The 25,682-nt window shown below is 42.6% G+C and overlaps 1 protein-coding gene across 1 annotated transcript; it reads left to right on the plus strand.

Annotated features, from left to right (window-relative positions):
* Window positions 1-1,725: 1,725 nt before the first annotated feature.
* macir (macrophage immunometabolism regulator) lies at window positions 1,726-20,931 on the plus strand. Its single transcript, XM_028602019.1, has 2 exons — window positions 1,726-1,836; window positions 19,215-20,931. The coding sequence occupies exon 2, from the start codon at window positions 19,222-19,224 to the stop codon at window positions 19,873-19,875; it is 654 nt and encodes a 217-aa protein (XP_028457820.1). The 5' UTR covers window positions 1,726-1,836; window positions 19,215-19,221; the 3' UTR covers window positions 19,876-20,931.
* Window positions 20,932-25,682: the final 4,751 nt, after the last annotated feature.

Below are 25,682 nucleotides of genomic sequence, written 5' to 3' on the forward strand. Positions count from 1 at the left end.
CGGTAAAATGTGTCTCTTTCGCCTGATTGTTGTTGAGAAACCTCAGATTTGATTGTAGTTTTTGCAAGTTCAACATGGGTTATTGGTCGAAAGTTGAATGAACGAGTACTTATGTCCTTTTGATTTCTTACAGGGTGAGTCGTTGTTGCCCATAACATGCTAGCATTCTGCTAATGAATACTGATTGGTCAGTGAAGGACTGATTACGATCGGAGATCCCGCTTGACGGTATCCGAAGCAGAGCCTGAATGTCAGGGGGAATATTTCGGCATGGTCTATAAAACATTAGCAAACCTCTTTCTAGCATGTGTGTTGACAGAGAGAGCCTAACCTGTCAGCTGTTTTGTCGATGCCTCGAGAGAAAAAAGGAAGCAACTCAGAGCTTGCCGTAAAGCAGTATCTCTGGTCGTATATTTGTATGACTTCATTTACATTTTAAAAGGCTTTTTAGAACAAAAAAACGACTTTAAAAAAAACAAACACCCAGCAGTGTGTATTTTCTTAGCCTCCCCTTTCGAATGCAACATTCAAATTACTAGACAAAAAAAATTATATCCTGAGAAAAGTGGATTTTGAGGGGTATAGCTCCATAGAGTCCCATTCATTCTGCACTGGCCTGTGAGTGCCCCCTATATGGAACTCTGGTGGAACTGCAACCAGTTCAGAAGCCGGAAGTAACAAGGGAGTGGAACTTTGATGGAAGCAGAGCCTGTCTATGGAGAGCCTGTTCACTCCCTATCTCACTCCCTATTAGCCCCATTGTACCAACCCGGAATTTTCCAGAGAGTGGAAGTTCTCTCCTTATTAGACATTCTCTGACGGAAGTCAGGACAGGACTTCAATTGGTCACCTGAAAGCAATGGCACTGCATTTCTTCCCCCTACTGGCGTGGGGGTGTAACGGTTGGCACTTGTTAGAAGTGAAATGTGAAATGAAAGAAGTGGATTTTCTTAGTTGTGAAAATCATTCTATTGATAGATTCTTGTTTTAAGTTCACCTAATAAAGTTAAAAAAAAGAAATCAAGCACAAAAGTATTGTTTTTTAGAAAATTGCCTAATCAGCCTAAAAATAATTCTCTTGCTATGTTGTTTATCTTACTTAGATTTATAAGAACAATCTAAATCAAGTGACTGCAAACCTTTTATATGCTACTTCAAAAACTTCAATGGAAAAATAAATAAACATTTTCAAAACCACACTCAGAACAACCAAAAACAACCGAACGGGAACATTGTGTAGAAGTACAGTGCAACCACAGGAGAATGTTTCAGTTTGTTGGTTCACTTAATGTTTAACCCTGAGGGAACGTTCCCTAAACGTTTGGTTTGGTTCGAACTAACCTTTAGGTTCTCCAACGTTCCCTAAATGTTCTGTTAGTGGGGATATTGCTAATTGATGATCAACAATCAGCAGCTAAAAACGTGATCAAGGCATTTCTACTTTTTATATAACAATTTTGACCACTTATCTCATAATTATGACCTTTTGTCTCAAATATTTGACTTTTTATCTCATAACTATGACTTTTTATCTCATAATAATAATTCATACTGGCCGAAATGGGCTTCCATATAGATGTGCTCTAACTGGATAAAAAGATCACCTTTATCATGTCAACTACTTTCTACAACTTTCTAAATAGAGACTCCTGGAAATTATAGCCTAATTATTACCATCGAAAAATACTGTAAAGATTTGCTTTTTTTCTGAAAAATAGACCGGAAGTGTTCCATTTGCTGCTGTTGACGGAACACAGGCGTGAGAGCGCAGAAGCTAGAGACCGCACAGACCACACAGACGAAAGGTTGAACATCGGATTCTTCTTAGTCAAACAGGTTTGTATTTTAATTGTATTCAGTCCGTTTCGTCATAGGTCATGAGAACTGGGGATAACTGATGTGATGAGGACTATAAAACAGCGAGGGTGATTTAGCATCGTCCGTCAATAAACGGCAATCAAACGCACCAATCGTGTCAGTCAAGTCTTAATAGTCGTTTAAAAATATAAATGCTTCGCATTTAACCATGTGTGGTACAGTAATGAAAATATCGTATAAAGACGTTATTTCTCCTGCCCATGCAGTCTTACCAGCTCCCATGCAGCAGCGGACAGGATGAACCCGGCCTGTCGTTTGTTGCAACAGCCATCTTTTACTCTGAAATGTTATCTTTTACACAGCTTTAAAAACGCTTCAAAAATATTAGCAGTTGGACCACGCCTATCATGGATCTGTTTGTGAAGTGTGTGTGAAGCCAGTTATTGCAGTGGTACTGCACTGGGGGTTGGGGGTTCTGTCAGTGTTGCCCCTTTTCCACTGAGTCAGTAAGCCGCGCCATGGCGTTATAACCTTTCTACTGCGGCTTCCAGTCGCTCTTATCTATCTGTGTTCTTGTCCATCTATGCAGGGCCGGCCATAGACTTTTGGGGGCCCTATAACATCGGTTATACTCCCAAACCACCGCTTACACAGACACAACAGAAGCAAAGTAGTTGGGGCCTGCATCAACTAATGGTTGGTGAAGGCCTGTTGAAATTTCTATTATTATTATTATTTTTATTATTATTATTATTGTTAGGGCCAGAGCACCAAGACCCAATTGAAACTTTAGTAGTAGGGCAGGGTATCGACAGTGATTTCCCAAATCGATTCAATTCTGATTCACAAGAGGTTAGCATTGTGCCCTGCATCAGTATTGACAGGAAATCAAGCTTTGGCCTGTCAAATGTCTTTTCAGAATCCACTGACATGACCCACCAAGATGTTAGAAGTTTGAAAAGAAGATGTCTGATATTATCTGAAGATAATCCGTTTCACAAACCTTGTTTGGTCAGGATGTACTAGAGTTGAAAGTACCTTTTTATAGCATATCATTTTACAACTGTATAAGTTCTAAAGATCCATAATTTGAGCAGTAAGACAATCTTTGCCTTTTTTGTTTACAATGAATAGCCATGTTCACATCCTAATGAAATGCCCTCACTCTGTAATTCTTTTATTGAGATTTCTAGTTAAGTTCTTGTAAATATTTTTTTAATTCTAAATTAACTAAGTGAGGTTCCTGAATTCCTTCATCATTGGATTGGACTGTCTTGTTCTATGCACCAAAATTCCTCTCTTTCAATATTTAAAGCACTTAAATGTACATTAAAGGTGTAAGGTGTTATACTGACAGCTAGTGTTTAAAGTAGTTACTGCAGTAAAAATTCAAAATACTGGAGAGAGTCGTGTCCCTCGGCCCCTCCTACCCAGACTCAAAGTTCACATTGGTTGCCAGGCAGAGTCCGCAGCATTCACAACAATGTTGCTAGACGCTTGTCTCATATAGCCAGACATTACTACATCATAAAAGCCCATGATCACGTGGAGCTCTGTACGTTACCCAACTGACAGACACGCTTTTTTGGCTTAGAATCACTGTAGGAACCGCTAAAAACACCACAACCTCGCCATCCTCTCTACCCAACTGCCAGACACACTTTTACGGCTTAGAATGTAAATGTACATCCAAGCTTAGCTGCAGGAAGCTGTGAGGGCAACGGATGTAAGATAACAAAACTGGACAAGAAAATTGGTGTACCAATGTTGGTATGCTTAGTAACAATTACCCTTGTGTGGCCTGTCTATGCAGGAGTAACGAGGCTTTTTTTTTTTAAATGTAAGGAGTAGGAAGTACAGGTAATTGCATTAAAATGTAAGGAGTATAAGTAAAAAGTCTGCTGTAAAATAATTACTCCAGTAAAGTATAGATACCCAAAGTTTCTACTTAAGTAAGGTAACAAAGTATTTGTACTTTGTTACTTGACACCTCTGCACACTTCCTCGGCTCAGTATTATGGTAGGAACCGCTAAAACACCACAACCTCGCCATCCTCTCCAACCGACGGACAGACACACTTCCTCAGCTTAGATTTACGGTGGGAACCGCTAAAAATAACACTAACATAGGCCTGTCGCGATAGTCAATAAATCACTTTATCGCAAAATAAAAAAAATGAGCTCGATAATTTTTCCGGCCGCAATAATTTCCATTTGCATGCTTGTTTGTTTTCCTTGTCTCTCTCTCTCTCTCTCTCTCTCTCTCTCTCTCTCTCTCTCTCTCTCTCTCTCTCTCTCTCTCTCTCTCGTCTCTACCAAAGAGACTGGATGACTCTTGGTTCCTTAGCGTAATGAGGAGTGTACCCTCTTGTCAGTCTCATGGTCTTTGTGTGGGGAGGTGGGACTTGGAGGAGAGAGAGAGACAGAGTAGAGAAAACGCTAGTTGAAAGTTGTTACTCGGCGTCCTGATTTCTCCCTTTCATTTCAAAGCACACAGTTGACAACCTGCAGGTGACAGGCGTATGCCTGAACACACACGCCGCTGTCGACTATGTCTTGCAAGCGGTTTGAGGAAAGGTGTGTGTGTGTGTGTGTGTGTGTGTGTGTGTGTGTGTGTGTGTGTGTGTGTGTGTGTGTGTGTGTGTGTGTGTGTGTGTGTGTGTGTGTGTGTGTGTGTGTGTGTGTGTGTGTGTGTGTGTGTGTGTGTGTGTGTGCCCGCGAAGCTCCTGCAGACAGCAGAGGAGCAGAAGAAAGTAGCTGTACCTTCACCAAAATGAAGACTGAAAAAGACTTTTATTTATATTAATAACTATTTTGGTACAAACATTTATTCGCCATGTGGCAGATATGACAAAATTACATAAAATACCCGTCCCTAGTAGCTGTGATAAATTAGCCTGAAGCTAATGCTTACCTGTTCAATATGGAATACCGTTTCATTCAGTATTAAATAAATGAATACATTAATAAATTAATAAATACATAAATAGATGAATACATAAATAAATAAATATGCCTTTGAAACACATGAAATAAATAAATGAGACATAAATAAATACATGTAAATATTCATATATAAATGAATCAGTTAGTTAAATATATTAAAAGATTTTACTTTTACTTATTTCATGGTACATTTTTTTCACAAGTCCACATTGATGTATTATATAAGCGCTCTTCAAGAAATATACATAGACAACGAAGTTTTAAATAGTTTAAGACTTTTGATTGAGTACCGTGCTCCTCTGGAAGATGTCTAAGAAGTCAACATTACCGCTGGTACTACAAGCACAGGTGCTGGACGCCTGCCTCTGGATATTCCAGGCGACATGCTGGCTAACTTTGTATTGTCCTGTCTATCAACCCGAGAAATAGCGGATCTGTTTGGTGTGTCATCCAGACTAAAGAGCAGGCTAAAAACATTCATAATACAGTAAAATGCGGCCTGTATTATACATTTTTTCCCCACCATAGCTACTCTTTAGCACAATAAGTAAGTTAATTCACCTAAGGCCTTCTTCAGCCAATCTCCTCTGAATCGATTTCTCGGGTTGATAGGCTGGACAACACAAAGTATGTCGCCTGGAATATCCAGAGGCGGGCGTCCAGCACCTGTGCTTGTAGTACCAGTGGTAATGTTGACTTCTTGGACTTGGACATCTTCCACAAGAACACGTTGCTCAATCAGTCTTAAACAATTTAAAACTTTGTTGTCTATGTATGTTCCTGATAGTTCAAAAAATTCTTCAATATGTGCCAAAATAGTATCTGCTGATAAACCATGTTAATCAATTTGATCTGCTAATGATAGCATGCTATCTCGGAGCCCACGATGTCTTCCATTATGTCCGAACTCTCACTTCGCCCACGGCTCTGTTCTGAATGCGAGAGAGAGCCCCGCCCCCCTGATTTGCATATAAGAACTTGATTTAAATAGAGAGGGAAATCAATAAATGTGGCATTGGGAAATAAAAGTCCACGGAAATAAATAAATGTGGATTTATGAAATAAAAGTCTCTTGAAATAAATAAACGTGGACTTACGAAATAAAAGTACCATGAAATAAGTAAAAGTAAAATCTTTTAATATAATTTATTTAACCAATTGATTCATTTATATATGAATATTTACATTTAATTATATATGTATTTATTGACTCATTTATTTATTTCATGATGTATTTCAAAGGCATATTTATTTTTTATTAAATCCATTTATTCATTCATTTAATATTGAATAAAACAGCATTCCATAGTTAAGGAGGTAATTAGCCAACTCTGCGTCCTTGGGCTCTAAGCTGTCTCCTTCTTTCAAATACATCTCCAATATTTACCCGGGGTTTGTTACATCTCTGGTCACGCAACTGTTAGAAACATGACGGTGTTTTTTAGGTCGGAAGTTTATCTCCGTTGATCCCGTTCATTGTTTGCTGCTTCCATGGCTGTACTAACGTTACAGCTGTAATACGCTGGGTTTATGTTTTCACAGGTTGCCAGATATACAGTACAGGCCAAAAGTTTGGACACACCTTCTCATTCAATGCTTTCCTTTTTATTTTCATGACTATTTACATTGTAAATTCTCACTGAAGGCATCAAAACTATGAATGAACACATATGGAATTATGTACTTAACAAAAAAGTGTGAAATAACTGAAAACATGTCTTATATTTTAGATTCTTCAAAGTAGCCACCCTTTGCTTTTTTTATTAATAAGGGAAAAACTTCCACTAATTAACCCTGACAAAGCACACCTGTGAAGTGAAAACCATTTCAGGTGACTACCTCATGAAGCTCATTGAGAGAACACCAAGGGTTTGCAGAGTTATCAAAAAAAGCAAAGGGTTGCTACTTTGAAGAATCTAAAATATAAGACATGTTTTCAGTTATTTCGCACTTTTTTGTTAAGTACATAATTCCATATGTGTTCATTCATAGTTTTGATGCCTTCAGTGAGAATCTACAATGTAAATAGTCATGAAAATAAAGAAACACTTTGAATGAGAAGGTGTGTCCAAACTTTTGGCCTGTATTGTATATCTGGCAACCTTTGAAAATATACATCTGGCAACCGGACTGGCTGTCAAACTGTACAGTTGAAACCAAACGGTGCCAAAACACAAACAGACATTCCGCCACGGAACGGAAGTTTCAAAAGGAGAAAATACTGGCATTAGCATTGTTGACAGAAAAGATAGTATTTCAACTTAGCATGTTTCCTTAAAGGTCCAATATGTAATATTTGTACTGTAATAAATCCAAAAATGACACCAATGCCTCATCATATATTAAGGAAACATGTTAAACTGAAATACTATCTTTTCTGACAACAATGCTAATTTCAGTATTTTTTCTTTTTGAAATTTACATTCCGTGACGGAATTTATGTTTTGGTCTGTGTGTTGTTATCAACGGCCCAGTTTGACAGCCAGGCCGGGTTGCCAGATATACCTGTAAAAACGTAAACCCAGCACGCTACTGCTGTAACGGTAGTACAGCCATGAAAGCAGCAAACAAACGAACAGGATCAACGGAGATAGATTCTACATGACATAAAAAAAAGAAAACAGCATGTTTCTAACAGTTGCGTGACCAGAGACGTAACAACCCCCTGGTAAATATTGGAGATGTATTTGAAAGATGGAGACAGCTTAGAGCCCAAAAGGACGCAGAGTTGGCTTATTTTCTCCTGAACAGGTAAGCATTAGCTTCAGGCTAATTTATCACAGCTACTAGGGACAGGCATTTTTTGTCATTTCAACATTTGTGTACTCACATTGAATTATATAGCTAGAGTAACCGAGTTGGTTACTCGCAAAAACAATTGTGACATAGACAGTAAAGTGATCCCGACTGGTCCTGGCTAACAGCGCCATGCTAACCCTGCTAACTGTTAACGTTACCGGGAGGACCAGGCAAGCAGCCCATGGCTGTTTACAGCGTGTAGCCTCTTCAGCGGCTGGAGCCGACAACGGTGAGTTATTTTAAACCACGAGAGGGGGGCTGTAAATCGGAAAGAGAGGACTGTGAGTTTGCAGTGTGTTTAGCGATTGTTGCCGTAATTCTAAGCCAATGAAGTGTGTTCCGTCGGCAAGGTAGTGGTATTTTTAGCGTTTCGTATTGTAATTCTAAGCCGAGGAAGTGTGCCTGACTGGCGTGTGGGGAGGATAGTGAGGTTGTTGTGTTTTTAGCGGTTCATACTGTAATTTTAAGCCGAAAAAGTGTGTCTGTCAGTTGGTTACAGAGCTCCGCGTGAGCACGGGCTTTTATGACTGTCAATATAGCCAGCATCTAACGTTAGCTACTCCGCTGTGCTGTGGAGTAATATCTGGCTATGTGAGACTAGCATCTAACGTTAGCTACTCCTCTGTGCTGTGGAGTAATGTCTGGCTATGTGAGACTAGCATCTAACGTTAGCTACTCCGCTGTGCTGTGGAGTAATGTCTGGCTATGTAAGACTAGCATCTAACGTTAGCTACTCCGCTGTGCTGTGGAGTAATGTCTGGCTATGTGAGACTAGCATCTAACGTTAGCTACTCTGCTGTGCTGTGGAGTAATGTCTGGCTATGTGAGAAAAGCGTCTAGCAACATTGTTGTGAATGCTGCGGTCTCAGCCTGGCAACCCCCGTGAGCTTCGAGTCTGGGCAGGAGGGGGCGGGGGAAACGACTCTCCAGTATTTTGAATTGGTAGTGCAGTAACTATTTTAACCGCTAGCTGCCAGTATTACACACAATCTTAAATATTGCACCTTTAATATCTGACGCATTGGGGTCATGTTGTGATTTATATAATTATTAATTATTTAAATATATTACATATTGGACCTTTTTAAAGAGCAACGTTTTTTTTTTTCTTCATCTGGACCATATTTTGCATGAATTGGTGTTTAAGGGACTAGTCTCGCTTTGCCAGACCTTCCTACAAGGCGCTGCGGAGGAGGGACTGGCTAGTCCACACAGCGTTCCGGGATGGTAGAAAAACGTGCTCTGGTTTATTGGCATTTCTTTAAACCAATCACAATTGTCATGGGCACTGGGCACTGGGAAAAGCCATGGTGCCCCTGCAAAATAGCCTCAGGAAGGAACTTGTTTAGTTTGATGTGTATGTTCAAAAGTTGTTTTAGTGAAATCCATTGGAATTTCCAATGGCAATGGAGCAATCCCAGAAGTTGAACGTCGTGGAAATAGACCACCAAGTGACTAATGTGAAAAAAAATCTTTGAAATTGGTCCAGTGAGAACACTGTAACCGGCAGCCGGTAGCTTGGATCAACGACAGTACATTTCTAGGATAATTGCCTCACATACGTCGAATCCTCCGCTCTCTGTGTGTTGCTGTTCCTAAACTCTGTCTGTTTTCAAACTTTAAGCTAGCAAGCTACAAACCAAAATTTTAACCATGCAACAAGGCAGGTCTGCTTGGTTCTTTTGGGGAATCATTGTAAAGATATATGAAGAATAATAAAGCATTTACAGTACTATCTAACTGGGACAGAGCGCATTTAAGTCCCAACCCCACCGGATGGGAAACACAGCTCGCCGCTCTCCATTGATTTGTATTGCGTGAAGGTGCCTCCTCGTCAATTCCGTCTGCTAGCAAACAGAAAAATGCCCAAAAGCTGCTGTTTGGTGATTTTTACTACTAACAATGTAAAGAACCCATAACTATAGTTTCTATAAGCTGCCGACCCAAAAAACTGAGCTTTTATGAAGACAAAAGTGTATGCAGACGTGAAGTAATCAGCAGGGAGAATGGGGAGACTGTGGGATCCTGATGCTAAACTAACGATATGTACCATGTTATATGTGTCAGCTTAACTTACAGAAATATACAGTAGTTAGTCTAAAACAGACATTTGGATGTTTGACTTGGTAACAAAATGCTTGCTGCAAACGTTTGGCATGCCATAAGCAAAGGATATCCTTTACTGAGTTGTTGTTAACCGTAATGAAATGTTACATGCACACCAATATTCCACTATTACTCATTATGACAATATTAAGAATTTTATAAAGGTCATGTAAATAGCATACAATATTTTCGCTCTATACATTTCTTAGCAGCGGGCTGCTGTTTCAGCATTTTATGAAATGCCATGACACGACTCTGCAAAAGGCTGCCACACATAAAACTTGTCAGTGTTTCCTCTCATTGTGATTTTCAAGAAAAACATTACAAGGAGATCACGTGACCGACGACTCGCATGGCTGCTCAGGGCTGAGGCTCTTTGCCCCATCTCTGCATTATCATTAAAAACCAGGTCTATTCTTTTTTTATTTGACGTCAAGCCTTGCATTTGTTACCACAGTAACTTTGTGGAAAGCATGAAGGAGCGAAAAAGCAGACCCCGCTGCAGTTTAACTGCAAAGAATTCTGCTAACTCGGCTAGCATGGCGACGGCTAGCGAGTTTTCGGATGCTAATGCGGACATGCGTATGGAGGAGGCCAGGGTTCTGGAAAGGCAACAAAACGGGCTTCAATCAGTGGTCTGCATCGCAGTGAAGGAGGCGTTGGCAGCAATTGACACCTCGCTTCAACACATCAGGACAGAGCTGGAGAGGCAGGGAACTACAGTAAGAGATTTAATACAGCGACTAGACAAGGCGCAGAAGGACAACAGACAGATGAGAAAGACGGTGAAAGCCTGTATTGATGACCAGAGGAAATTTGAGCTGAAGTTTGCTGAACTGGAAGATAGATCGAGAAGAAATAACGTCCGGATCATCGGACTGAAGGAGGGCAGCGAGACAGATGACCCAGTTGGATTTTTGCAAAAACAGTTGCCAAAATGGATTCCATCCCTACAGAACAGGGCTACCATCGAAATTGACAGGGCACACAGAATCTACGGCAAGGGTGCAGGAACACACACGCTGATTCTCAGGTGTCTGAGATACCAGGACCTTGGGCAATTATTCTAGATTCTAACGCAACGCTGCGCTTTAAGCCTGACTACAGCGCTCACTCACCCTTCACACTCCCCGACCATATGCAGGAACGTTCCAGTTTGTTCAGGTTGACAGAATGTGCAATAGGGAGTGTGAATGACTTTAGAGACGTATCTCGTCTGAGGAGTCAAAAATTTCCTATGACATATGTTGAAGTGGATTTGCTGGTGATTTGGGTTCTTGGAGCAATGGGAAATGTTGTCCCAAACTGTCTCCCAATTAATTGCATTCCCCTCAGGGCTCAGCTCTCGCTCCCATTTAGGAGTTCTCCTATAGATACTTGTAACAGTTTAGCATAGATCTTGGACGCTAATCCTCTCACAGGAAAATCAACAAACCATTTATTGACTGGTTGCACCTCAAGACTGTTTCCCCATGGTAGTCCATAACATTTTAGGGCTGATCTTAAGCACAGATACAAGAAGAAGGATGTCCTGGGGACCTCAAAACTAGCTCGGAGGTCTTCAAAACTCAACATACCTTTCTCATTGAATAACTGTTTTACAGTATAAATGCCTCTGTCACTCCACTGCTTACAAGCAAAGGGTTTGTTACCAGACATTAAGTGTGTATTGTGCCAAATTGCACCTGTTTAAAGTTAGTCAATGTGTTGGTGATAATAGGGTCATAGGCTAGCATACACTTTTTTGGACACCTGCAAAGGCAAGGTCTTGCAGTCTCAGGGCCCGTTCACATTGTACGCGGCATTCGCTGCGCTCGCCGCTAGGTTGTCCTATTCCCAACTATATGTGTTGTGCTGGGCGCAGCGCAAATTCACATCATACATGCGGAAATAGTTGGATGCACGTCACGCCTGTGTCCGGTGTTCACATTAGACGAGCAGTACGCGACGTATATAGGATACACAATAGTGATTTGGTGGTGAAGATGTTTCTGTCTTTGAACCAAAAGAAAGCCTTGGCACTTGCCCTGGTTGTGAGGAAAAGACAGAGGAAGGCACCCGCAGCAGCAGCAAGAAAGGTGCGGGTGCACAAGACCCTCAGGTCCAGAGAGCAGTTGGGAGAATTCCGGCTACAGGAGCTCCGCTTTCACTGTGACCGGTTCCAGGGGTTGTTTTGGCTCAACAGGGAGTAGACGGTCTGCTGATGAGAGTCGGGCCTACGATTTTGCGGATGGGTTATGAAGGGGTTTTCATTTCTAAATAAAATGTTGCATTTCATGTGTCATTGCATGTTTACATACGTAAGTAAGATGTCTGCAGTTATTGCAGTTGGGTATAATAAAGCTAAGCTGTGAGCCTGAATTCATACATTCATCATCATTTATTCATACTCTGGAAAACACTTTGTTTAATGCATATGTGCAATTAATTCCTCCAAAAGTGGAGCTTACGCACTTGGAAATGGGTAGTTATTCTGTGTAACGGCCATATACCTAACTACCTATATATGAACTTCAATGAAAACGAACATGACTTGTGTGAATCAGTCCAAACATATTTTACTTCATATAAACATACAAATAAAAATATATCCTATAAATACCTGTATGGAGCTGTATATCAACTTGGTATTTGATTTTCGCAGCTGACAACAGTACACTTCTTCTCAGTTGCTTTGGCACATTTCTCAGATCAGAGATGACAATAATGTGTCACATAGAGAATAGTGCTCCCTTTCATGTGCGTTGTTCATTACACTATATCTACAGAGTGAACTGTTAAATATGGACAACAACACAAAGCAGATCGACTATCTTGGTGCAAACAATGGCGTAAGGACTGGTCAGTTTGATTGGGTCATTACTTGCTTCGGACATGTAAACAAAAGATTTCAATCAAAATAAACGCTTTTGCAGGTCCGTCACTATGCGGTGCAGTTTACACCAATTGTTTTAAGAAATGCACTCACTGTTGTGCAAATGCAAATTATTATTTAACAAATGCACCAAAGTATCTTGAGAAAAGTTATGATTGTATTTCAGTCGAGACATGTACATGTTTTTTTCACATAGCTAAAACCAACCTGAATGATTATGATTGAATGTATGATTAGGAAGCTACAATAAGCTACACATCTGGCATGCCTATTATGGTGGAAATATGCACCACAGCATAGTTTTGCATCCGAGGTCTCTGTACGACCTCAAACTTGTGTCGTACAGCTCTGGGAGATCGCTGACGGCCAAAATCAACCTCTCGTCCATGTTCCGTTTGTGGATCCACTTGTATTCGGTGTTTACTTTTTTCTGTTTTTTTTTTTGGACCCTGAATGTACGTCTGGCGCTTTTGCGGACAGCTTCTACGCGTCCCGCGGTCAAAGTTGAACCATGTTGAACTTTGACCGCGGCACGCGCAAGAGCGGCCAGCCGCAAAATGCCGCTTGTGCTGCGTTTTGCTCCGCGCAGCGGCAGACCAGTTCTATGTGCGCAAGCCATTGACAATAATGGGTTTCATAGCGCAGCGCTGCCATTTGCGCGTACATTGTGAACGGGCCTTCAGACTTCCAATGAGGTTTTGCTTTATTTCTCTCCATGGTAGATCAGGGATCCATCCACACTCTGAGAGCCTGTAGTTGAACGGCTCTGTAGTACACTTTAAGGTTGGGGAGTGCCAAGCCTCCCGAGTTTGAGGTACGTTGCAGGGTAGAGTATTTTAGCCTAGGTTGTTTATTATTCCAGAAAAAGGCTAAGCAGAGATGGAGTGACCCTGCCCGGAGGAAGCCCGGGGCCCCCGTCTGGAGCCAGGCCCAGACGGTGGGCTCGTCGGCGAGCGCCTGGTGGCCGGGTTTGCCACGGAGCCCGGCCGGGCACAGCCCGAACAAGCTACGTGGCAACTCCCTCTCCATCCCATGGGCCCACCACCTGTGGGAGGAACCGTTGGGGTCGGGTGCGATGCCACATGGGTGGCAGTGAAGGTCAGGGGCCTCGACGGACCAGACCCGGGCAGCAGACGCTGGCTCTGGGGACGTGGAACGTCACCTCTCTGTGGGGGAAGGAGCCGGAACTGGTGCGGGAGGTGGAGCGCTACCGGTTAGATCTGGTGGGGCTTACCTCTACGCACAGTCTTGGTTCTGGAACCATACTCCTGGATAGGGGTTGGACTCTTTTCTTCTCCGGAGTTGCCCAGGGTGTGAGGCGCCGGGCGGGTGTGGGGATACTCACAAGCCCCGGCTGGCGCCCGCTGTGTTGGAGTTTACCCGGTGGGCGAGAGGGTCGCCTCCCCACGCCTGCGGGTTGTGGGGAAAACTCTGACTGTTGTTTGTGCATATGCACCAAACAGGAGTTCGGAGTATTCGGCCTTCTTGGAGACCTTGACTGGAGTCCTGCATGGGGCTCCAGTGGGGACTCCATTGTTCTGCTGGGGACTTCAACGCCCACGTGGGCAATGATGGAGACACCTGGAGAGGCGTGATTGGGAGGAACGGCCTCCCTGATCTAAACCAGAGTGGTTGTTTGTTGTTGGACTTCTGTGCTAGTCATGGATTGTCTATAACGAACACCATGTTCGAACATAGGGATGCTCATAAGTGTACCTGGTACCAGAGCACCCTAGGCCGAAGGTCAATGATCGATTTCATAATCGTTTCATCTGATCTGAGGCCGTATGTTTTGGACACTCGGGTGAAGAGAGGGGCAGAGCTGTCAACCGATCACCATCTGGTGGTGAGTTGGGTCAGAGGGTGGGGAAGACTCTGGACAGACCTGGTAAGCCCAAACGTGTAGTGCGGGTAAATTGGGAACGTCTGGAGGAGGCCCCTGTCCAACAGACTTTCAACTCACACCTCCGGGCGGAGCTTTTCGTGCATCCCTGTGGAGGCTGGGGGCATTGAACCCGAGTGGACAATGTTCAAAGTTTCCATTGCTGAAGCTGCAGCGAGGAGCTGTGGTCTTAGGCTCTTAGGTGCCTCAAGGGGCGGTAACCCACGAACACCGTGGTGGACAACGGTGGTCAGGGAAGCCGTCCGACTGAAGAAGGAGTCTTTCCGGGATATGTTATCCCGGAGGACTCGGAGGCAGTTGCAGGGTACCGAAGGGGGCCGAAGGGCTGCAGCCTCTGCCGTGAAAGAGGCAAAGCAGCGGGTGTGGGAGAAGTTTGGAGAAGACATGGAGAAGGACTTTCGGTCGGCACCAAAGTGCTTCTGGAAAACTGTTCGCCACCTCAGGAGGGGGGAAGGGGAACCATCCAAGCTGTGTACAGTAAGGATGGGACACTGTTGACCTCAACTGAGGAGGTAATAGGGCGGTGGAAGGAGCACTTTGAGGAACTCCTGAATCCGACTAATCGCCCTCTATGTTAGAGGCAGAGCTGGAGGATAATGGGGGATTGGCGTCGATTTCCCAGGCGGAAGTCACTGATGTAGTCAAACAACTACACAGTGGCAAAGCCCCGGGATTGATGAGATCCGTCCAGAAATGCTCAAGGCTCTGGGTGTGGAGGGGCTGTCCTGGTTGACACGCCTTTTCAACATTGCGTGGAAGTCTGGGACGGTGCCAAAGGAGTGGCAGACTGGGGTGGTGGTTCCCCTTTTTAAAAAGGGGACCAGAGGGTGTGTGCCAATTATAGGGGTATCACACTTCTCAGCCTCCCTGGTAAAGTCTACTCCAAGGTGCTGGAAAGGAGGGTTCGCCAATAGTCGAACCTCGGGTTGAGGAGGAACAATGCGGATTCCGTCCTGGTCGTGGAACAACGGACCAGCTCTTCACTCGCAAGGATCCTGGAGGGAGCCTGGGAGTATGCCCAACCGGGTCTACATGTGTTTTGTGGATTTGGAGAAGGGCGTATGACCGGGTCCCCCGGAGATACTGTGGGAGGTGCTGCGGGAGTATGGGGTGAGGGGGTCTCTTCTCAGGGCCATCCAATCTCTGTACAACCAAAGCGAGAGCTGTGTCCGGGTTCTCGGTAGTAAGTCGGACTCGTTTCAGGTGAGGGTTGGCCTCCGCCAGGGCTGCGCTTTGTCACCAATCCTGTTTGTAGTATTTATGGACAGGATATCGAGGCGTAGTCGGGGTGGGGAGGGGTTGCAGTTTGGTGGGCTGGGGATCTCATCGCTGCTCTTTGCAGATGATGTGGTCCTGATGGCATCATCGGCCTGCGACCTTCAGCACTCACTGGATCGGTTCGCAACCCGAGTGTGAAGCGGTTGGGATGAGGATCAGCACCTCTAAATCTGAGGCCATGGTTCTCAGCAGGAAACCGATGGAATGCCTTCTCCAGGTAGGGAATGAGTCCTTACCCCAAGTGAAGGAGTTCAAGTACCTTGGGGTTGTGTTCGCGAAAGTGAGGGGACAATGGAGCGGGAGATTGGTCGGAGAATCGGGCGCAGCGGGTGCGGTATTGCATTCAATCTATCGCACCGTTGTGGACGAAAAGAGAGCTTAGCCAGAAGGCAAAGCTCTCGATCTACCGGTCAGTTTTCGTTCCTACCCTCACCTATGGTCATGAAGGCTGGGTCATGACCGAAAGAACGAGATCCAGGGTACAAGCGGCTGAAATGGGTTTCCTCAGGAGGGTGGCTGGCGTCTCCCTTAGAGATAGGGTGAGAAGCTCACTCATCCGTGAGGAGCTCGGAGTAGAGCCGCTGCTCCTTTGCGTCGAAGGAGCCAGTTGAGGTGGTTCGGGCATCTGGTAAGGATGCCCCTGGGCGCCTCCCTAGGGAGGTGTTCCAGGCACGCCCAGCTGGGAGGAGGCCTCGGGAAGACCCAGGACTAGGTGGAGGGATTATATCTCCAACCTGGCCTGGGAACGCCGATCCCCAGTCGGAGCTGGTTAATGTTGCTCGGGAAAGGGAAGTTTGGGGTCCCCTGCTGGAGCTGCTCCCCCCGCGACCCGACACCGGATAAGCGGACGAAGATGGATGGATGGATGTTTATTATTCCAAATATATTGCCGAATTAAGGTATCAAGTTTCTTCCAGAAATTTATCGGTGGGGGTAAAGGGATCATTGTACTTAAGAAATTCACACGTGGAACTATGTTCATTTTAACAACAGCAATCCTGGAGCATAGTGATGCTGGCAGCGCAGACCAATTGGCCAGATCCCTTTGAACACTACTTACTATAGTTTCATACTATTCCTGGACAACTCGCTGTAGGGATGCGTGTATGGTTTGTTGTTGGAAAGTATCCTTCTCTATGGCTGAAGTTAAAGCTTGTAAAATGGTAAGTCATAATATGTCAAAATACTGTAGATGTTCTGATGTAATTCCATCCAACCCTGGTGTTTTCCCTTTTTTTTAACTGTTTTTAATACTGATTTAAGTTCCTCTAAGGCTATCGGTTGACCTAATTCTTCTCTCTCTTCTGGGTCGAGAAGAGGCAAGTTTAGTTCTTTTAGGAACTTCTGGCACTGTGTAGGATCTGGGTTGCAGGAGGACTCCTACATCTTTGAGTAAAAGGATTGAAAAGTGGTGCTAATATTCTTAGGATTTGTTGAGATACCTCATGCTGTTGATAGTAGCTATTGATTCGCTTTATTTTAATTTCAGAGCAAGCAATTTGCTTGGTTTACAGCCGTTAAAATAATATTGCCTCAATGTGCATTATGAACTCAACTCTCCTCCTTAGCAGCTCTGTTCGACTTGTGACTAGAAGAGTTTGTAGATTTAGAAAAACAAGCCTTAAGAGATTGGTCTAACGATTTACAGTGTTCTTCCAACTCTGCTATCCTTGCCTCTCTTTTCCTCTTCAAATTGACCGTGAAGGAAGATGTAAAATCTCTAATAAATCCTTCAGTTGCTTGCCATGTATATTCAGGGTCAGAAACTGAGTCGGTATTAAATGATATAAATTCAGCCAGTTTGGTTTTAAAGGTCCCATGACATGGTGCTCTTTGGATGCTTTTATATAGACCTTAGTTGTCCCCTAATACTGTATCTGAAGTCTCTTTCCCGAAATTCAGCTTTGGTGCAGAACTACAGCCACTAGAGCCAGTCTCACAATGAGCTTTCCTTAAGGCCTTTTTATAGTTGTGCGTCGGCTCCACGCAGAGCTCTCGCCGTAGCCTTAAAAAGAGGCCTGATGTTTATACTTGTGTGCTGGTGTGTGCGTCGAGCCGCATGTGTGTGTGTGTGGGGAGTGTTTGGTAGAGAGAAGTGAGAGAGTGCCGGCGATTACCTTCGGAGCGAGTAGCGACTCTAGAGTCATAGTAGAGAAACAAAGTGTCTCCTCTGTGCTTTCTGACCCCAGTGGGAAATATGTAGCAGGAAAAGTTAACCCTCTCCTTAATTTCATGTTGTTTATGGAGAAGGAGAACCAGGAAATGAGTCGGGAGAAATGCAACGCTACCAAGCCACGGCCGAGCTATGTGCGTCGCCGCGACGTGTAGTTAAATTTTTCGAGAGGTGTACGTCAGGCTACGGCGTAGGGTCCGGCGTAGATGTGTCGATTCGACGCACAACTATAAAAAGGCCTTTAGTATGTGCCATTTCTGTCTCTGTAGCTATTGAGGAGGAGAGTGGGAGGGGCAAGGTGGAGGGTGGGGGTGTGGCCTTGACCAACTGCCACTTTTCTCGTTTGAAAGCCATGATTCTCCAAAATCCCAAATTGGAGCCAAATTCTCTGGGCGGGCAAAGCAGAGAAAGGGGAGGTAACCTTGCTTGTTATGACCTCATAACAAGCAGATTTCAAAACTGCTCATCTGAGCTTTCATTTTCTCAAAGGCAGAGCAGGATACCCAGGGCTCGGTTTACACCTATCGCCATTTCTAGCCACTGGGGGACCATAGGCAGGCTGGGGGAACACATATTAATGTTAAAAAACCTCATAAAGTGAAATTTTAACCTTTAAACCTTTAAATCCTGTATCAAAAGCTGTGTTCTGGAGAAGGGAATTATTAAATTGCCATCTCCTAGATCTTTCTCCTAACATATCACAACGGAATGTGGTTATCAGCGCATTGTCATCAGATAGAATTGGTGGTTCTATTGCTATCGTGTGGAACATTGTCTTAAGCTCACTGGAGCACAACATATAATAATAATAATAATAATTATCAAATGTCTGTAGTGGAGCGCTTCCAGGACTCAAAAAGTTAGCTTGAGGTGCTATTTGGATGGGATAATCATAATGTAGAAATCAATAAGGAAACTCCAAGGCACTCTCTTTTAGAAAAATACAAAGCCTTTATTTATGGCTTGGTCATCATAAATCTTAAAGTACTCCGACGCGTTTCGGCATACTTGTATGCCTTATGACCTCATAAGGAGCAGATTCCAGATTGGCCCATCTGAGCTTTCATTTTCTCAAAGGCAGAGCAGGATAACCAGAGCTTGGTTTACAACTATCTTTCATTTCTAGTCACTGGGGGACCATAGGCAGGCTGGGGGAACATTATGATATTAATGTTAAAAAAACTCATAAATTGAAATTTTCATGCCATGGGACCTTTTTTTAGTGTTTGTGTGAGTGTTTGTGTTTTGTGTATCTGCTGTATTGTTCCCAGACAAAAGAGTGACTCAATTTGTTTTTTTTTTCCACCTTTCATCAGTCAGGATATGTCTGTAAGGATGGAGATGGATATCAATGGAGTCTCAAGGGCACACGTCTCCATTCTTCCTGCAGCTGAGATCAAAGCTGCATTGAAACCAGAAGCAGAAAGACCTCGCTGTGCCAGCACCCCATGTTCACCTATCAGAGGTACTGTTGCAGGATACCAGATCCTCCACATGGACTCAAACTATCTGGTGGGCTTCACCACTGGTGAGGAGCTGCTCAAACTGGCCCATCAGTGGTCAGAAGGCACTCCAGAGAAGGGTTCTGTATCAGAAGCTGTATCAAGCTCCATCCAGAGCACTGTCCCAAAGTCTGTGGACTTGGGCATCCACCGTTCTTCACGAATCTGCAAAGGCAAAAGTCGCTACTACCAACCCTACGACATTCCTGCTGCCAATGGGCGGAGACGGAGGCGTATGCCCAGCTCGAGTGACACCTTTCTCAGGTCCCTGGCCCACGGGGAGCCTGGGAAGGGTCTTCATACTCCACTACCCCGCTGTCTGCTTAAAGGGAAGAGGGCCCAGTCCAAGTCTCTGGACTACCTTAATCTGGACAAAATAAGCATCAAAGAGTCATCAGACACTGAGGTGTTACAGTACCAACTGCAGCACCTTACCCTCCGAGGGGAACGCATGTTTTCCAGAAACAAGACATGAAAGCACAGTGGGAGGCCCTTTTTAGGCATCTTTCACCTGTTTGGGGATTTAGGTGCTATTTCCAGCTTGGTTTCTTTCTACTCATATTACAAACTGTTCTTTAAGAAGGCAGTCTGATTATCTTGTTATATTATTAACTTGGGGTTTTACCTTGTACTGTACACAACATGAAGAAAATCCTTACATCACTCCTCACATTGTAATGAGGTTGTTGAAATTAAAAGATGTGAATAACTTAACTTAGCAATAACTGGTAAACTTATTTATTGACAGTGTTGTGTGTTTTTACTGCTCAAAGACACACTAATGTATCAGTTTACAGCTGATAAAAGCACATATCCCTTACTGTATCAGCTTTAAAATGCACCATTGCTATATGTCCAATAATAATTGATCTGTGAGGAGTTGTTAGTGAAAGTTTTGTGATTTTCTTTTTTTTTTTTTTTTCATTATGGCACTGCATATAACTGTCAAATAAGCATTTGAAATACCTAATAATACTTAAAAATATTTTTTATTATTGCCATGTCAAAAATACATGCTAATGTTTCGGCTTAGTGGCCTTCATCAGAGCATGAAAAGAAATGGAAGTCATGTCTTTTGTATACATGAGTTGGCAGTTGATTGGCTTAAAGGGTCACATAGTAATTAACTTCTTAAGGTCCCATATACATCTTTTTTGACAATAAGACAATGACTAATAATAATAAGAATTTGTACCTCCTTAACTCCTCGCTCCCCGATCCTCCAGCTTGTGATGGAAATTGTTCTCAGCGCACCATTTCCCAGTTACTAAAATGCATATCCGTGAGCGAGGAGGCTCCCTGAAGGAACCGACAGATGTATCATTTGGAAGTATTTTCACCTGTGGCATGTAAACAAAGGGGCGCGAGAGAGACAGAGAGAGAGAGAGAGAGAGAAAATACTCAATGCAAAGAGCCTGAATGAGGCTGAGGCAATAATAATGTACAACTGACATTAATTAAACCCTTGTGTTGACTTCAGGTCACATTGACCCATTTTCAATTTGAAAATCAGAAAATATGGGATGTAGAAATAAGTGCTGAAAATGTGTAGAAGAAAAATTTAACCATTTAAAACAATGGAAAAAGCAAAAACAAAGTGTGAAAAAAAGGCGTCAAACACGTCAGTGGAAAAAAAAGTGTTTTTTTTCAAGGTTGACGGGAAGACAACACAAGGGTTAATATTAATAAAATTAATAAAAAATGTTTATATTTCTGAATGTGCATGTATTAGGAGCATTTAATTAAAATGAACTAAAATACAGCAGATTGTAGTTTCTGTATTTATCACTAAAGCATTTATCAGTAATACAGTTAAAATGGAGGAAATGTGAAAAATTGCCTTGCAGGTCGATTTAAGGTGTGCGCCCCTACATTTTCTGCCTGTGTCCCTACATTTTTTCATTTAGAGGTTACAGTGCTCCTAGTAAAAAAAAAAGTTAGTCAAAGCCAATCACCTGCCAACACCTGTATTCAAAAGACATGGTTTCCATTTTTGTTCATGCTCTGTATGGCAACATTAGCATGTTTGTTTGACGTGGACAGAACAAATTGGTAAAATTGAGATTAGTCAACTTTGTCCTAAAGATCTATGTATGTGCTACAATACACAGATAAGAAACCTTAAGAACTTTGGTCCAGCACCACAAACAAATACTGGGAAGGTGCATCCTCTCAAAGACCTAACACTGCTAATTTATTAAATGATTGCTGTCAGTCAGTATCAGTGTTTTTAAACCTTTTATTTACCAAGAGATAGGAATGTGTAAAAGACTTAATGATACTCACTTAACTGTGTGAGGATAGCTAAAGATCTGTTTATTTAAGTCCATCTTAACATGCCATATGTACATTTCAAGAGTTATTGGTCATTGTAATCATTCCCTCTGTCCATTAAAAAAATAAATATAAAAATGTTAAGTATTTTTTCCTGTCATGACATGCAACAAACGTCCCCCAGCTGGACAATCAGGGACTTTTCAATTACATGATCATCTCCTTTTAGACCAGTAGTCACCAGGATGCCCCAAAATAATCCTTTCCTAACGTGAATACACTGTAAAAGGTGAGAAAGAGAATCCTTTTCCCAATTTGTCATTTTAGTTTTAGGAATGTTGTTTTTGCTCTCTCTTAAAGTTATTTGCACAAGGGGGATCCCTTCACATCCTTTACTGACAGGACTGCACCTCTTTCCCAATACATATGATGCCATATATATATATATATATATATTTTTAACCTAAAAAAAGGAGAGTGAAAGAGTTCCTATTCACAACCCAGAAGAGTATCATTTCAGTATTTTTTCAATATTCATTGGTTATTGGTGGCAAATATGGAATATGTTGCATTTAGAGTACAATATTGGTGCATCTCTAGTTTTGTACATTAGTTATGGGCGTACTGTTATGAAACTCAAGAGTAGCACAACTCTGGATACGTGAAGAAGGTTCAGGAGATTTACACAGAAGCATTTAATGAAATCTCGATTGAGGAAAATTAAGATTATCCCTTTACATCTCCTGCTGAAGCTGTCAAGTTTGTTATGCAAAGATATTGATGGTGCCATAATGCCAAAATGGCATCTTTCAAATTGTTCTGTTGTAAAAAATTAACCACAGTTAAATGGGTGCATTTGTGTTATTTTGGGCCCATTCATCTCAGTGTCTTATTTAGATCAAGTCCAAAAATCTGAAATTTTCAGACTAGTTTTTCCATTTTTAATTTAGAATATAAGCATTTTTTGAAAATTCAATTAATAAATGTCACATTCATGTATTGAATTAAAAAAATATATATACACAACTTATTATACACATTAAGTGAATATTCTGCTGATCAAATTGGAGATATTGGAAATTCAGAAACTATAACTTATACATGAATGTCATAGTTTCATCACAATGTTAACATTGTTTTCGCCCGTTGAGGTTTGACTGGAGCTTTTAATTATACTTCTTCTTTTGCTGCCTTCTGCAATAGTTTAATGGCAACCATCTGGAGAAAGTGTTTTTTAGTTAACAGATATATATATAAAAGTCAGAGACAATTAGCTCTTTGCTTAATGGGTGCAGCTGTCATGTAATACTGTTGTGTTGGAAGTTGCTGTAAAGCTACTGTTGATGTAAATCAGCATCGATTTTATGATCTTGATGATCATATTACAGAAAGGTAAATTAAGTAGCAGACTTTAGTTGTGACATTGAACTGCATTGACATTGCTACTGTCTGAAACATTTCTTGGTACCAAATAAAACTACATGGTAACAGGTAATTGTTGGATTGGGGATTTTGCATATCACATACAAATAACGTGAATGTTAAACTGCTACTAAAGTCAATAAAATCAATAGTTGTAATGCTGTTTAAGTGAAGGACACAGGGTTTTACATCACGATTCAAACGATTCTTGCAGCATTACAGTGGTTTTTCAGCTGTGATGTGTGAACCCTGTTTCCTTCACTTAAAATGTATTACAGTAGTTTCTTAGCAGTAGACATGCGTTTTGGCCTCCACGGAGGTTCTTATGATGTGTAAAACCTTTTTCCTTCACTAAACAGCATTACAGTGGTTTCTCTGCAGAAGTTCCTATACACATATTTCTATGCAGGAAAGATGCATTTTGGCGTCCACTGATTTCCTTCACTTAAAAAGTATTACAGTAGTTCCTGTGGTAGCTTTGTAAGATGTTGGTAGCTGTAATATAAGTGGCGATTCGAAATTCAAACTGTAAATATACTATAGTTATGCCGGCCAGCTCCGCGGAGCCCCGAGTAACCCAGAAACGGTGACTTTGCCCTGGTTATGGAGCCCAGGCTTTCTCGTCAGACTGTGTGGAGCTTAATGAAGTCCGACACGTCTTACCAAGTTTGCAATTAGCCATCAATTTCCATAAAACGGCCCATCTTTGAGCTTTATATAGTTGATTTCTCAGATATAAAAGTCTCAGAAGTGAATTTAATAACGAAATAGCAGACAAAGTCTTGTCTCCAACATATGTGTAATTGGTACGCTCAACAAATCACCGCACAGTCATCTAAATATTCATGAGCATGCCATATTTGGAAGAAAAGCTCTTGTTGCAAATAGGGCCATATTCACAGGGTAGTTAAGGGCCCATAAAATAGCAAGCGGGCCATTTTCAGCCCAACCAATGTTACATACACTATTAGGAGACCTTAACGAACAGTGTGAAATACCCTATATGATCATTCTATCACCCCTTTAATTTAAGGCCGGCCTTTGTTGACCACGCCCCCGGCCACTATCAGAGGCCCGTGTTTTAATTGACTACCGGTTTTTATTTGAGGAATTTTGGTAGATAAAAAAAAATACAAAAACAATACATCCATAAATAACTACTAGTTAAACATGTGCTTAAGTTCATTTAAAAGTTAACATTTCATTTAACAGTCAATTTGTTTTTGCAGGCTTTACTACTGTGCAGGTGCCGGACAGAGTGGTAGCCGCCACGGGGGAGCGGCAGGTAGAAGCAATGACTTCTGGGGAGAGGGGGACATTGGTCACCATCGCCTTCGCGGGTAATGCGCAGGGCAACCATGTCCCCCTGTTCTTCATATTCCCTAGGAAAAAATACAAGGACCACTTCATCAGGGATGGCCCGGCTGGCTCCGTTGGGTCTGCAAATGGATCCAGGTGGATGCAAGAGGCAGAATTTTTGCTTCTCCTCCAGCATTTTGCCAATCACACCCATGTGTCCAAGGATCTATGCTGCTTCTGTTGCTGGACAACCACCACTCCCACATTTCAATAGCAGCAATAGACTTCTGCAGGGCACACAGGATTGTGATGTTGTCCTTCCTGCCTCACTGTTTCCACCGCCTCTAGCCCATGGATCGAAGTGTGTTTGGTCCATTCAAACTCTACGTCAACACAGCTGAAGACCTGTAGATGAAAAACCATCCAGGCCAGCATATTACCATCTACAGTAGGGGAAATAAGTATTTGACCCCTTGCTGATTTTGCAGGTTTGCCCACTTACAAAGAATGCAAAAATCTACAATTGTAATCATATGTACATTCTAACAGTGAAAGACAGAATCCCAAAGAAAATTCCAGAAAATCACATCATATGAATTTATTAAAATTGATAACCATCTGATGAGGAAAAACAAGTATTTGACCCCCTGGACAAACAGCATGTTAATATTTTGTAAAAAAGCCATTATTGGCCAGCACAGATGTCAAACGGTTTTTATAGTTGGTGACAAGGTTTGTGCACATTTTGGCAGGGATGTTGGCCCACTACTCCCTGCAGACAGCCTCCAAATCATTCAGGTTCTGAGGTTGTCGCCTGGCAACTCGAATTTTAAGCTACCTCCAAAGATTTTCAATCGGATTAAGGTCTGGAGACTGGCTAGGCCACTCCAGAACCTTGATGTGCTTCTTCTTCAGCCACTCTTTTGTTGCTTTGGCGGTGTGCTTAGGGTCGTTGTCTTGCTGAAACACCCATCCTCGACCCATCTTCAGCTCTCTCACTGAGGGAAGGAGATGTCGGTCCAGAATTCCACGATACATGGCCCCGTCCATCCTCCCCTCAATACGATGGAGTTGTCCCGTCCCCTTGGCTGAAAAGCACCCCCAAAGCATGATGTTGCCACCACCATGCTTGACGGTGTGGTGCTTCTTCCATTTCCTGATAACTGCACCGACAGTTGATCTTTTCTCTCCATGTTGCTTTCCGATTCTCTTGTAGCCCATTCCAGCCTTGTGCAGATCAACAATCTTGTCCCTGATGTCCGTAGAAAGCTCTTTGGTCTTGCCCAT

This window comes from Perca flavescens, chromosome 16 (genome assembly GCF_004354835.1).
Source record: "Perca flavescens isolate YP-PL-M2 chromosome 16, PFLA_1.0, whole genome shotgun sequence".
Taxonomy (NCBI): Eukaryota; Metazoa; Chordata; class Actinopteri; order Perciformes; family Percidae; genus Perca; species Perca flavescens.

Bases quoted from the DNA above. Each gene is read 5' to 3' on its own strand.
- macir (XM_028602019.1), top strand. From the start codon at position 19,222: ATGTCTGTAAGGATGGAGATGGATATCAATGGAGTCTCAAGGGCACAC.